Below are 12,169 nucleotides of genomic sequence, written 5' to 3'. Positions count from 1 at the left end.
AAGAGAACTGTGTTTTTAAAAAATAAACAAAATAACAAAATTATCCTTGGCCTTAGATTGCCTTCACTGCGTGATAACCTTACTAGTCTCTCTTTGATCTACTTCTTTAATAGAAAAGGACGTTGATTTGTCTCTCAGTGTATCTTTTACCTGTACTGGTTGGAAACTTGCTGCCATTTCCTCAGCTGATTGAGTAAAACATTTATTAAATTCGTTTGCAATTTCAATACTATCATTACTAACTCATTTCTATAATCAATTCCACTGTTGATTTTTGTGGGTTAAGCACTCAATTGGCTAAAATATTTAAGTGCTTCCAAAGTGCCAAGCTTTTCCCCTCTGATTCTGTGATCAACTGCATGAAGTAACATGTTTTTTCATCAGGTGGCGAATATCCTTATTCTGCCACAGTAAAGCCCTACTACGCTGTGGGTGCTTCAATGAGTGTATTTCTGAATCACATCTATAAAGTGTTTTCGTCATTGTAGTACTTAAAACAGGTATTTAAATCTTGAATTTGTTTAATGTTATCCCAATTAATATTCAGTAATTCATTTTCAAATTGTGTTATTTTATTCTTCGGGATGCCTGTGAACTCTGGATAATTTTCTAACGATTAAAATCATGTTATGGTCGGACAGACCTGTAATTAAATTGTACGTCTTTGTCACTCACTCAGTTCTATTCGTGAAAATCAAATCAATAAGGGTTTTACTGACTTTAGTAAGTCTTGTTTGCTCACCCCCCCCCCCCCCCCCCCCCAATCTGTCTTTTCAAAAACAAACGTAACCAGGTACAGCAATTATATGTGTTAGGATATTACTCTTTAACCAAGATTCACTTCGACACTTCTTTAGAGGAACCATCCTTCCCCATCTGCAGGGGATCACGGCTGAGTGCAGAAGATGCCTCTTCTGTGGAAATCATTTTCACTTTTCCAGTCTTTACCCTGTTACATGTCATTAAGGTGTCTACCATTTACCAGATACTTTTATCCAGAGGGAATTAAAGTGTAAACACAGGTGCAAAGATCAGGGAAGGAAGTGCAGCAATTCTCTGGAGAGGGAAAATATCATCCCAGGAGACCCAACGTATCTGCAAAACTGCCGTTTTACAACAGAATGTGAAAACTGCTATTTCCAAACTCCAATAAGAATGCACATCATCCCAGTCTAAATAAGTAAAATTAAGTTTTACAACTCTTATTTTTTTGATCCTGATTACATTTTGACAATGTCCTTTTTTGCAATGGCATGGAACTTCTGATATCTGCACGTGCTTTTTAATACCATATCAGCATTCTCCTTCCAATTATCAGGCCAGTGAAACAGTTTTTGTGTCTGACAAAGTAAAAAGGTTTTCTCCCCCTTGTGGCCAACGTGTGTCCCTGCAGTCTGTAGGGGCTTCTTCTCCCTGAGAGATGAGCGCTGTCACAGGAGTGTCATCTGCTTAATCAGTCATGTGACAGGCCTCACTGGTGTCCAGTGCACAAAGCGAGGGAGTTAGAGCGCACCCTAGTGGTGCCCCTGTGTTACTACAGACACTGCTGGGGTGATCCTTTGAAGCCACATGGAATTAAAGGCATTCTGCAATCTTGAAGCCTTTGCAGGCATAGCAGCAAATACCTTTTAGTTTAAGTCAAAGGAATCCTTTCATGAGTTGCTAGTTTCTGGATGTGATGCTCTGACTTATGGTATTTATTGGCTGATCTAGAATCTCCGCATAGGGGCCACTAATTTTTAACCTATGCACTTGTAAATCGCTTTGGATTAAAAGCGTCTGCAAAAAAAAAAAAAAGAAAGAAAAAGAAGTTGTCTTAAATCTGTTCATTCGTCAAGTTAATTTGAGTATTTTTCTCTCTCTCTCTCTCTCTCTCTCTCTCTCTCTCTCTTCCTCTCCCTCACTCTCTCTCTCAGGCAGGGAGGATGTGAGGCTGGTGAATGGTAGCAGCCCCTGTGCTGGGAGAGTGGAGGTTTACCATCGGGGAGAGTGGGTGACAGTGTGTGGTCGTGACTGGGACATGAGGGATGCTGGGGTGGTGTGCAGACAGCTGGGCTGTGGAGATGCTGTAGATGCACTAGGAGAGGCTCACTTTGGACCAGGATCTGGGAGAATATGGATGGCTTATGTGTCCTGCAGTGGATCAGAATCCTCACTGAAGCAGTGTGAGTCACCAGGATGGGGTAAACATTACTGTAATCATGGAGAGGATGCTGGAGTGATCTGCTCAGGTTGGACTCAGCTCTTACAATAGTCTTATACCAAACGGCACTTTGGATTTACGTGAGCATGTGTACATTTTTAGAAACAAACTTATATTACATGTTTCTAAAACATAGTATTTCATTTTTTTATGCTGTGTTATAAACTGATGTGTGCATTGTGCCATTCACTGAACTAACCAGAGTTTGCACAGTTGCAACAGACTCATGTTTATGTTCTGTCTTTTTATGTTGCTCTTATTTTGTAAATGTGATTGGCTCATCTCCTAAAGAGGTTTACAGGTAATTGTCTCACCTCAGACTGCAGTAGACGTGTGATTGGCTCATCTCACACTCCATGTATAATAGCTGTGCAGTCCTGTGTTCAGACAGCTGTGCTGAATGCTGTCTCTGGAATAAGGTGCTGGTCATTGCTAATGATTCTCTCTTTATTCTCTGTTCAACTGCAGAGGTCAGGCTGGTGGGCGGGACTGACCTGTGCTCTGGGAGAGTAGAGGTGCATCATGGGAGCTCCTGGGGCACGGTGTGTGATGCTGACTTTGACCAGCAGGACGCAGAGGTTGTGTGCAGGGAGCTGGGCTGTGGGGCTCCTAAAGAGCTGCGCGGGGCAGCTGCATTCGGCCAGGGCGAGGGCCAGGTGTGGGCAGAGGAGATTCAGTGCAGAGGCAACGAATCTCAGATTAACTTCTGCCCCACTGCACCCTCACAGAATCAACCCTGCTCCCATGGAAACAATGTGGGCCTGGTGTGTTCTGGTAAGAGTCTTCTGTGCACTGTGAGAGTTTCTGTGATGCTGGGTGAATATAGCCCCTTAATAGGCCATATGAGTTTATATTTAACAAGGCCTTTATTCATTATACTGTGAAATGTTACACGCCAGTGTGTGTGAGTTTAATCAAGTGTGGAGTTTGTATGATCTCCCTGATATGTACCTCGAACCATCTCAACATCCTCATTTCTTCTATTCAGGGTGGAACTGTTCTTATATCTGGGAAAGTCAAACTTATACACTGGTTACCACTTTATTGGGTAGACCAGTACACCAGCTTGTTAATGCAAATATTGAATCAGCCAATAATGTGGCAGCATCTAAATGCATAAAAGCATGTAGACATGGTGAAGAGGTTCAGCTGTTTTTCAGACCAAATGTCAGAATGGGGAAGAAATGTGATCTAAGTGATTGTTTGATGTTGGTGCCAGACAGGGTGGTTTGAGTATCTGCTGATCTCCTTGGGTTTTCATGCACAACAGGCTCTAGAGTTTGTGGAGAATGGTGCGATAAACAAAAAACATCCAGGGAGCAGCGGTTCTGCGGACAGAAACACCTTGTTCAAAAGAGAGTGTCGTGTCTATGAAACGACAGAGTCCAAATCTTCAATTTGTCGAAAAACATCTTCGCGAGGGAAAAGACGACACCAGGCAGCAAGATCTTCAGGAAAATCAGACTTTATTGGCACACGTGCATAAAGCCGGATCAGCTCTCCAGAACTGAACCCCGACTGGCATTTGTACACCCATTTTATACACAGTTACTCCACCTACAACTCCTCCTCAAACCTCATTCTGGCAAATCACCCACACTTTTCTTATCGTAACTCCTCCCAACGCTCCTCCCACAACGTCATTGTGGCAAATTGCCAACGGTCCTTATGCTCTGCCAACTCTGTACAAAGTTCAGGGCATTCTGCCAACTACGTGTCCTCACTTCACCCCGCACCTGCTCTTGGCAAACTACCAGACCTCATAAAGTTCTGGATGCCCTCCCTCTAACACGTCATCCTTACACGTCACTCTGTATCTTTCGCTTTTATAAGACAAACTAAGCAGCAGTAATCATTGAAAATATACAGACAAACTAAACATTTCATTAATATTCACTTCTAATATACTTTTCTAATATACAGACATACTAAACATTTGATTAATTATTCTCTTCTAAGGGAATAAATGTACGTAGCATTCTTTGCTCTCATTTCAACAGTTTTCACTGTGGTTTCTTGCGTTTTCATAAGCTCAGCTATAATTAATGTTCTAGGTCAAATAGATACACTCCTGGCATAAAACATCGAGAGTCCCGGAGAAATCAGCTGTATAGTCATATCTTGCTCTGCCCGTGTCCTTGACAGTTTGGTCTACACAGTTCAAGACGGCCCCCCCCCTGCCAGCTGGCTGGGCTCACTGTGTAATCCTAGCACAATTTAGCAGTTAATCAGTTTGAAACTATACAGGGTACATATCATACTTTAATACAGATATATTGATAAACTTTTAGCACACATCGTCGAGAGTTTTGGAGGAACCAGCCTGCTCACTAAGGTGGAGTCTGATTTTGACTTGTGATTGGTTATCATGCTTTTAGGAGGGAGATCTTTCGTTCTGTGAATTTTTCCCTACATTCCCCCCTTTCGGGGTCAAAACCTATGGCCCCGAATATCTCCCTTGGCCAATGCACCATACTAAGTTGGGTTCCTGCACATCCCCTGCTGCTATAGCAGCATCCAATTGCCTCAGACTCCTCAATATAATGGCGTTTCCATGGTTCCTCCAACACTCTCTGCACAAGTGCATCCCGCGTAATTTGACTGGCCATAGCCGTATCACAGCTGTATGTATTATCCTAAGTGACTCAACTATTAAAATTATCACACACTTAACACGTTGATTCGTAGCACGAGGAATTGCCATAGTCCATGTAACAGGTGGGCTCCTGGATCCAACCAGTGGATGTGGTCTGCACGTCCCTCCACTGGTGAGCTGGCTTGATCTTCCAACCAGTGGATGTGGTCTGCACGTCCTTCCACTGGTGAGCCGGCTTGCAATTCTCGTACTGGGTCCGCTGGGGCACTGTTGGTGCTTCTGGCACTCCCAGCTGTAAGCTGGAATAAAATGACCCTAAAAAACCAAAACCAAAATAACAACATACAACCCAGAAAAAACACTAGGCACGGAAATAAAGAACCATGAGACGCAGCTCAGGAAAAAACACAAACCAAAAATACAAATACCGGGGACAACGTCCCTCACCCACAAGCTCACATGAGCAAGAAAATAAAAAGAGACAAAGAACCTTTAGGAAGGCGTCTGGTTCTATGTGTTACTACTCTAAGTTCACCAAGTTTACTTTTATTTTTACTTTGATTATCTACTCCAATTAGAATCAGATAAATACCAGCTATCATAAATACTACCACTACCAGCATCATCAAAAGTGCGCTGATTCTGCTGCCCTGTCCACTGATTGGTTTGCCCACCATTCCCTGGCCCTCCCTTCATTTGGTTCCCACCCATTTGTAGTTCCCCCCCTTGTATATTACCTTGCATGGCCACTGGGTGAGGGATGCCGGAGAAGTTGTAGACCACCGCTGGCGGGGCGCCATCGGGCTGCTCCATGGTTCGGGTGTGGGGGGTGCTTTGGTTCTTTGGCTTCCAGCTCCTTCAGCTGCACAGTAGTTTTCTTTGAATGTCTTTTGCTTGATCTTCCAGCTTTTTTCCATCTTTTCGCTGTCTCTCTTCAGCATGCGCCACATGATCCACAAACTCCCTGTGTGTCATGGTGTTCAGTCCCACCACCTCATCGAGGCGGCACCCCACTCCTGGTGACATCCCCTCCCGTATGGCTTTACGGCATTATGGGATCTGTTTGTGCGTCCCTTTCGGTTATCAGCCTCCACCTGCGCAGCACGTACATTGTCAAATGGCCCACTGTCCACTGCTGTAGGTTTGCATCTGGGCTCTGACAATGCCAGCCTGCTCGAATATATCCAGCATTGTTTCCATCCCCACAACCTTCCCCAGGAGAGCCTTCAGGCCCCCGACAGCCAAGATTCGGCCGCTCATCTCCTTCTCCAGCACCCTGAACCAGTGGCTCACTCCATTCTGTAACTCAGGGAGATTTGTTATTACATGTTGCATGCCCCGAGTGGACCAGGGAATGTATCGAGGTACAGCAACCCTAATTAATAATGGCCCTACTATTTTGGGGAGCTCCTCCTTATCGCGAAACCGTATGGGTTTCTGTGTTGTTCTTGTTTTATTTTTAAAAAATTATAGTTCTGTATCACCCAGCTAAGTCCCTCTGCACCTGTTTTGACCCCCCTTCTCCACACTCCTCCTTCCCAAGGCCACACGTCATATGGAGGCGGAGTCGCCTCTTCGCTTCAGTTTCTACCCGTCGCCATTACGCTCTCCTTCTCCTCCGCATATTTTTCTTATCAAACGGCCATTTTGCCACCATTTTCTTAGTTCTTTTTTTGTTTCCACTTATCGGCGATAGTTTCTATCTCCTGTATACATTTAAGATACACCCCCGCTATTATCTCAATCGCAGTTTTCTTTCCCTTTTTCATTTTCATATACTGCCCGTAATACTTTTATATTATTATCTATTTATTTATATTTTTTCCGCCTATTATTATCTATATTATTATGTCTTTAACCTTTATTTTCCCTATTATTATCTATATTATTATATATTTTATCTTTATTTTTCCGCCAGAGCCTGTATTTTCTCCCGTTAATACTTTTATTCACTCTTTGCGTTTCTTATCTTACACATACATAAATAACGATTTTTACCTCCGTTGTCTCAATACAACGTTATATCCGCACACGCACAAGCATTCTAAGCCTCAGCACAGCGTTATTTTTACCTTTGTTGCCTCAATACAACATTATATTCGCACAAGCCTTCGAAGCATCAGCACAGCGTAACAGTATTTTCTCTTACATCACAGCAATTTTTCTCTTACATCACACCTTGAGGTAACTACCTAGATATAGCTTGCAGGATCCCCTTTTTGGGTTTCTTTCCCTCCAAGTCTCTGGCACCTCTTATCACATAACTTAAAATTGTTAGCAGCAACAATATAACTTCAGTCCGCAGTATCAATATACTTTTTAGACTTAATACAAGTTCTGCTAAAAAAACATTTTCCAACACAATTAATAACTTCCCACACCGCTTACTCACAGTTCGCCGCGCGCACGTTTCCTGAAAAGTTTGCTACGTTTTTCCCCTTAATTTAGTTGCCGGGTTAGTTATACGAGAGAATGTTGCCTCCGGCGTCCGGGAGAGGAGATCAGAGTCCTTGAATACTTTCATTCCCTGATAAGCTGCAGCTGCAGCCTATCAAAAAGTACTCTCCGCCCTGGTCTCCAGTCGCCGGGAGCTTCTCTTTCGTATCCCGGACGAGCCCCCAAATGTCGTGTCTATGAAACGACAGAGTCCAAATCTTCAATTTGTCGAAAAACATCTTCGCGAGGGAAAAGACGACACCAGGCAGCAAGATCTTCAGGAAAATCAGACTTTATTGGCACACGTGCATAAAGCCGGATCAGCTCTCCAGAACTGAACCCCGACTGGCATTTGTACACCCATTTTATACACAGTTACTCCACCTACAACTCCTCCTCAAACCTCATTCTGGCAAATCACCCACACTTTTCTTATCGTAACTCCTCCCAACGCTCCTCCCACAACGTCATTGTGGCAAATTGCTTATGCTCTGCCAACTCTGTACAAAGTTCAGGGCATTCTGCCAACTACGTGTCCTCACTTCACCCCGCACCTGCTCTTGGCAAACTACCAGACCTCATAAAGTTCTGGATGCCCTCCCTCTAACACGTCATCCTTACACGTCACTCTGTATCTTTCGCTTTTATAAGACAAACTAAGCAGCAGTAATCATTGAAAATATACAGACAAACTAAACATTTCATTAATATTCACTTCTAATATACTTTTCTAATATACAGACATACTAAACATTTGATTAATTATTCTCTTCTAAGGGAATAAATGTACGTAGCATTCTTTGCTCTCATTTCAACAGTTTTCACTGTGGTTTCTTGCGTTTTCATAAGCTCAGCTATAATTAATGTTCTAGGTCAAATAGATACACTCCTGGCATAAAACATCGAGAGTCCCGGAGAAATCAGCTGTATAGTCATATCTTGCTCTGCCCGTGTCCTTGACAGTTTGGTCTACACAGTTCAAGACGGCCCCCCCCCTGCCAGCTGGCTGGGCTCACTGTGTAATCCTAGCACAATTTAGCAGTTAATCAGTTTGAAACTATACAGGGTACATATCATACTTTAATACAGATATATTGATAAACTTTTAGCACACATCGTCGAGAGTTTTGGAGGAACCAGCCTGCTCACTAAGGTGGAGTCTGATTTTGACTTGTGATTGGTTATCATGCTTTTAGGAGGGAGATCTTTCGTTCTGTGAATTTTTCCCTACAAGAGTTCAAAGGAGAAGGGCCGGTCGAAGCTGACAGGAAGTCGACAGAAACGCAAACAACCACAGAATGCAGAAGAGTATCTCTGAACACACAACGTGTCAATCCTTGAAGTGGATAGGCTACAGCAGCAGAAGACCAATAAGTCTTGTAAGGCGGAAATTATTAACATCTGGCATTATCACTCAGGGCACTGGTCAACTTGCTGGCTTCCTCTGGTACTGTGGAATATGTGGCTGTGAAGTAATTTAACCCAGGAGCATGCACCATTAACCCCCACTATCTCCGCACCCATACGGGCAGGAGCCTGTGGGGGAAGACTCAGGCCTCCAGCCGTAAAACTCGTTACGACGGGGCAACATCCTTTACGGCACGGGAAGGTTTCAGAGGGCACGGCCTGTTAGGCCCTGACCTTCTCCTGAACCCCCCTTCATTGCTCTCTCCCTCTTTACTCAGTCACTAAATGATGTGTACAGCACTGGATGTTTCATGACAAAGTCAGTTTCGATAATATTCATGTTTGGTATTATTCTGATTGTTTCAGTGCGACTGGTGCAATGGTTTCATTTCTGCAACAGCAAACCCTGGACATCATAACCAACCAGGAACCAGGGAAAAACTGTGTGGAGCTCTGCCCCAGTGAAAGCCATGTGCCTCAACCCCCCTGCGTTTCCTGGGGAGGCGTGGCTCCAAATTACAGATGGGTGACCCATTTTTAGGGTTAACATCAAAGGCCAGATTTTGGACAGTAAACTAAGCATTCTGGGAGGATGCAATCAGTCTCTCCCGTGCACACCGTGCACGTAATTTCTATGTACAGGGTGTCTGTAGCCAGACTCCCGTATGTAGCTTTTATTACCAGGTATGACTTTTAAGACTCCGTAATTTGGTTTCCATTGTAATGCTTTTTTGATTTGGAACTAGTGTGTAATTACGTATGTAATCTGCCAGGTAAAATAAATAGTTAAAACTTGATCTGTGTGGTTACTGACACTCAAAGTTATACAGGGAATGCTTGGTTTACCCCCTCAAACTGGTCTAGGGAGGATGAATATTTACGCTTAATGTATCACGGCGTATAGCACCCGTAGGCCTATGTTGGTAAATCCCTCGCCTCTGCGTGGTAGTTCATTCATGTCAAGCACAGCCGTAGCTAGGTTGGTCTGCTTGGGTCCCTAGGCTGTAAACAGATATACCCAAGAGTAGCTATTCCTGCGACCTCTGTAATGACTACAGATAGCTAGTCAGTTTGTGAGACGTGCACATAACGCGCGATGTGACATGCGGCGGTACCAGCAGAGGACTGTTCGGAGAGTAAATCTCAGTACAGGATTCCTATAGCAATCAAGTCAAAATTATCAATAAGAAATCTACCTAATGTGGATAACTAATCTAAATTATTATTCTAAAATGGAGTCAGATAAACGAAGGTGAATCTATTGGCCCTATTGTGGAGATTCTCGTTCAGCCCGGACCAGTGAAGAGAGGAAGGCAGAGTGGTACTACTGCCTTTGTATCGTGGTTTATTTATTGGCTGATCTAGAATCTCCGCATAGGGGCCACTAATTTTTAACCCTATTAGTATTCTTTCAGCAACACCAGAAGGACGAGCACGCTGATACCTTCAGCCCTCGCTAAATTCCGTCGTTGGGTTAGCGTGGGGTTTTACAGTCTAAAAAATAAGTCTAATAAATACCTCTGTTGCACAAGTGGGGTGACATTGGCTCAGGAGGTATGAGCAGTTGTCAGGCAGTCGGAGTGTTGCTGTATCAATCCCCGCTCTGGGTGTGTCAAAGTCTCAAGACTGAGCAAGACACCCCCATTTGCTCTTGAAAAGCTGGTTGGTGCCTTGCATGGCAGCCAATCGCTGTTGGTGTGTGACTGTGAGTGTGTGAATGAGAAGCATGAACTGTACAGCGTTTGGATGAATGCGTGATACAAATGCAGACCATTTCCCATTCATCTGTCATGTGACAGACAGAGCTCATGTCACTGGTGTACAGTGTACAAAGCCAGGGAGATAGAGACTCGGGTGCACTCTGTGTTCCTGCAGACACTGCTGGGGTCTTACCCTTTGAATCCACAGTGAAGGTGTTTACGCTGTGTTCACAACTCAGCGCATCATCGGCTTGACACCAGAAGTCTGATGGTTCTGTCCCGCCTGGACTACTGCAATTCCCTCTTGGCTGGCCTCCCAGCGTCCGCCATCAGACCCCTCCAACTCATCCAGAATGCAGCAGCTCGTCTGGTCTTCAACCTTCCCAAATACTCACACGTCACCCCCCTGCTTACTTCCCTCCACTGGCTGCCTGTCATGGCTCGCATCAAATTCAAAACATTGGTGCTAGCCTTCCAAGCAGTTAAAGGGTCTTCCCCAGCTTATCTGCAAAAAATCATCAGACCCTACACCCCTGCCAGACCTCTTCGTTCAGCCTCCACAGGCCGCTTGGCACCTCCCCCTCTCAGAACCTCCACCTCACGCTCACGACTACTGTCTGTTCTGGCTCCACGGTGGTGGAACGAACTCCCCGTTGAGGTCAGAACTATAGAATCTCTCCCCACCTTCAAGGGCAAGCTGAAGACGCACCTCTTCAAGCAGCACCTCTCCCCATCCCTCCCTACCTCCCTGTGAACCTTAATTGTTGTCTCTGTGACTTGCTTTGTGTATCGGTATTTTTAGTTGGCTAGGTAAGCAGTGTTTGGATAGTTAACTTTGGTGACTTTTGCTCTGTTTGTTTGTTTGTTCAAAAAAAAAAAAAAGCCCCTTGTCCTTATCTTTGTTGTACAGGTAGCAGTTGAAATTGTACTTCCCTCTAGGGTCTTTCAGCGAACTTATCCCTGGTTATGGGTATGCACTTTGTTGTACGTCGCTCTGGATAAGAGCGTCTGCCAAATGCCAATAATGTAATGTAATGTAATGTAAAAGTCATTCATTCCAATGGAGAATGGTTAATGGACAGTTGCGCTCCTGCGCCCCCTTGTGGCCAATATTTATGATGGCCGACGGATGACATGTTCTTTGGATTTTTCCAAACTTTGTGTTGTTGGCGGACCATCGGATTAACCGGAAGTAAAGAAAATCACAGTGTGCTCACAGAAAAAATCGGGCATGCAATGCATTCCATTCATTTTCTATGGAGAGGCTTGCGGTGCGTGAAGTTCGTAGTCCAGTGAGTGCCGTGTACGTTTGGCGGTTCTGTATTTACATATCGTGATCTGCCCAAGCAAATCAACTGAGTCCAGCACTGCTCGCATGGCTCTCAAAACTAGGATCAAACTTTCAAACTAGGTGTTGCAGATAAAATATGAATCAGCATGTCTATGTTGTTTATTTTGCTCTTGAGATGTTTTCAAAAACATATTTTAATGGACTGTTTAAGAGAATAGGACCCGCCATATGGTGATGTTTTGCTAAAACAAACAAATGCAGTGCTGTCCAATCAGGTGCTGACAGTATTCTGCAGTAGATTACGTCCCTCCTTGTATTGATCCCATGGAGCGATCAATCAGACCGAACCCACCTACAGTACCGCCCATGATACGGACAACTTGGGGGAACAATTTGTCACCATGTGCGGTCGCTGGATTTGGTGTGTGGGTATCTTGACAACTTGGGGGTATAAACCCACGCTACACCAGGTTAAGCAATTTTAAAGATCTATCAACAGTGTTTCCACAAAAGAACCATGTTCCTGAAGAAGATGC

At 44.2% G+C, this 12,169-nt stretch overlaps 1 protein-coding gene across 1 annotated transcript in view; it reads left to right on the top strand.

Moving 5' to 3' along the window:
• LOC133116285 (deleted in malignant brain tumors 1 protein-like) overlaps positions 1-12,169 on the top strand; it is a 91,061-nt gene that overhangs the window by 68,797 nt on the left and 10,095 nt on the right. The window contains exon 6 of the mRNA XM_061225727.1: positions 2,672-2,977. Coding sequence (XP_061081711.1) covers positions 2,672-2,977 — 306 coding nt within the window. The remainder of the gene's footprint in view (positions 1-2,671; positions 2,978-12,169) is intronic.

The sequence above is a fragment of the Conger conger genome, chromosome 2 (genome assembly GCF_963514075.1).
Source record: "Conger conger chromosome 2, fConCon1.1, whole genome shotgun sequence".
Lineage (NCBI taxonomy): Eukaryota > Metazoa > Chordata > Actinopteri > Anguilliformes > Congridae > Conger > Conger conger.
This window is presented reverse-complemented; position numbering and strand designations above follow the sequence as displayed.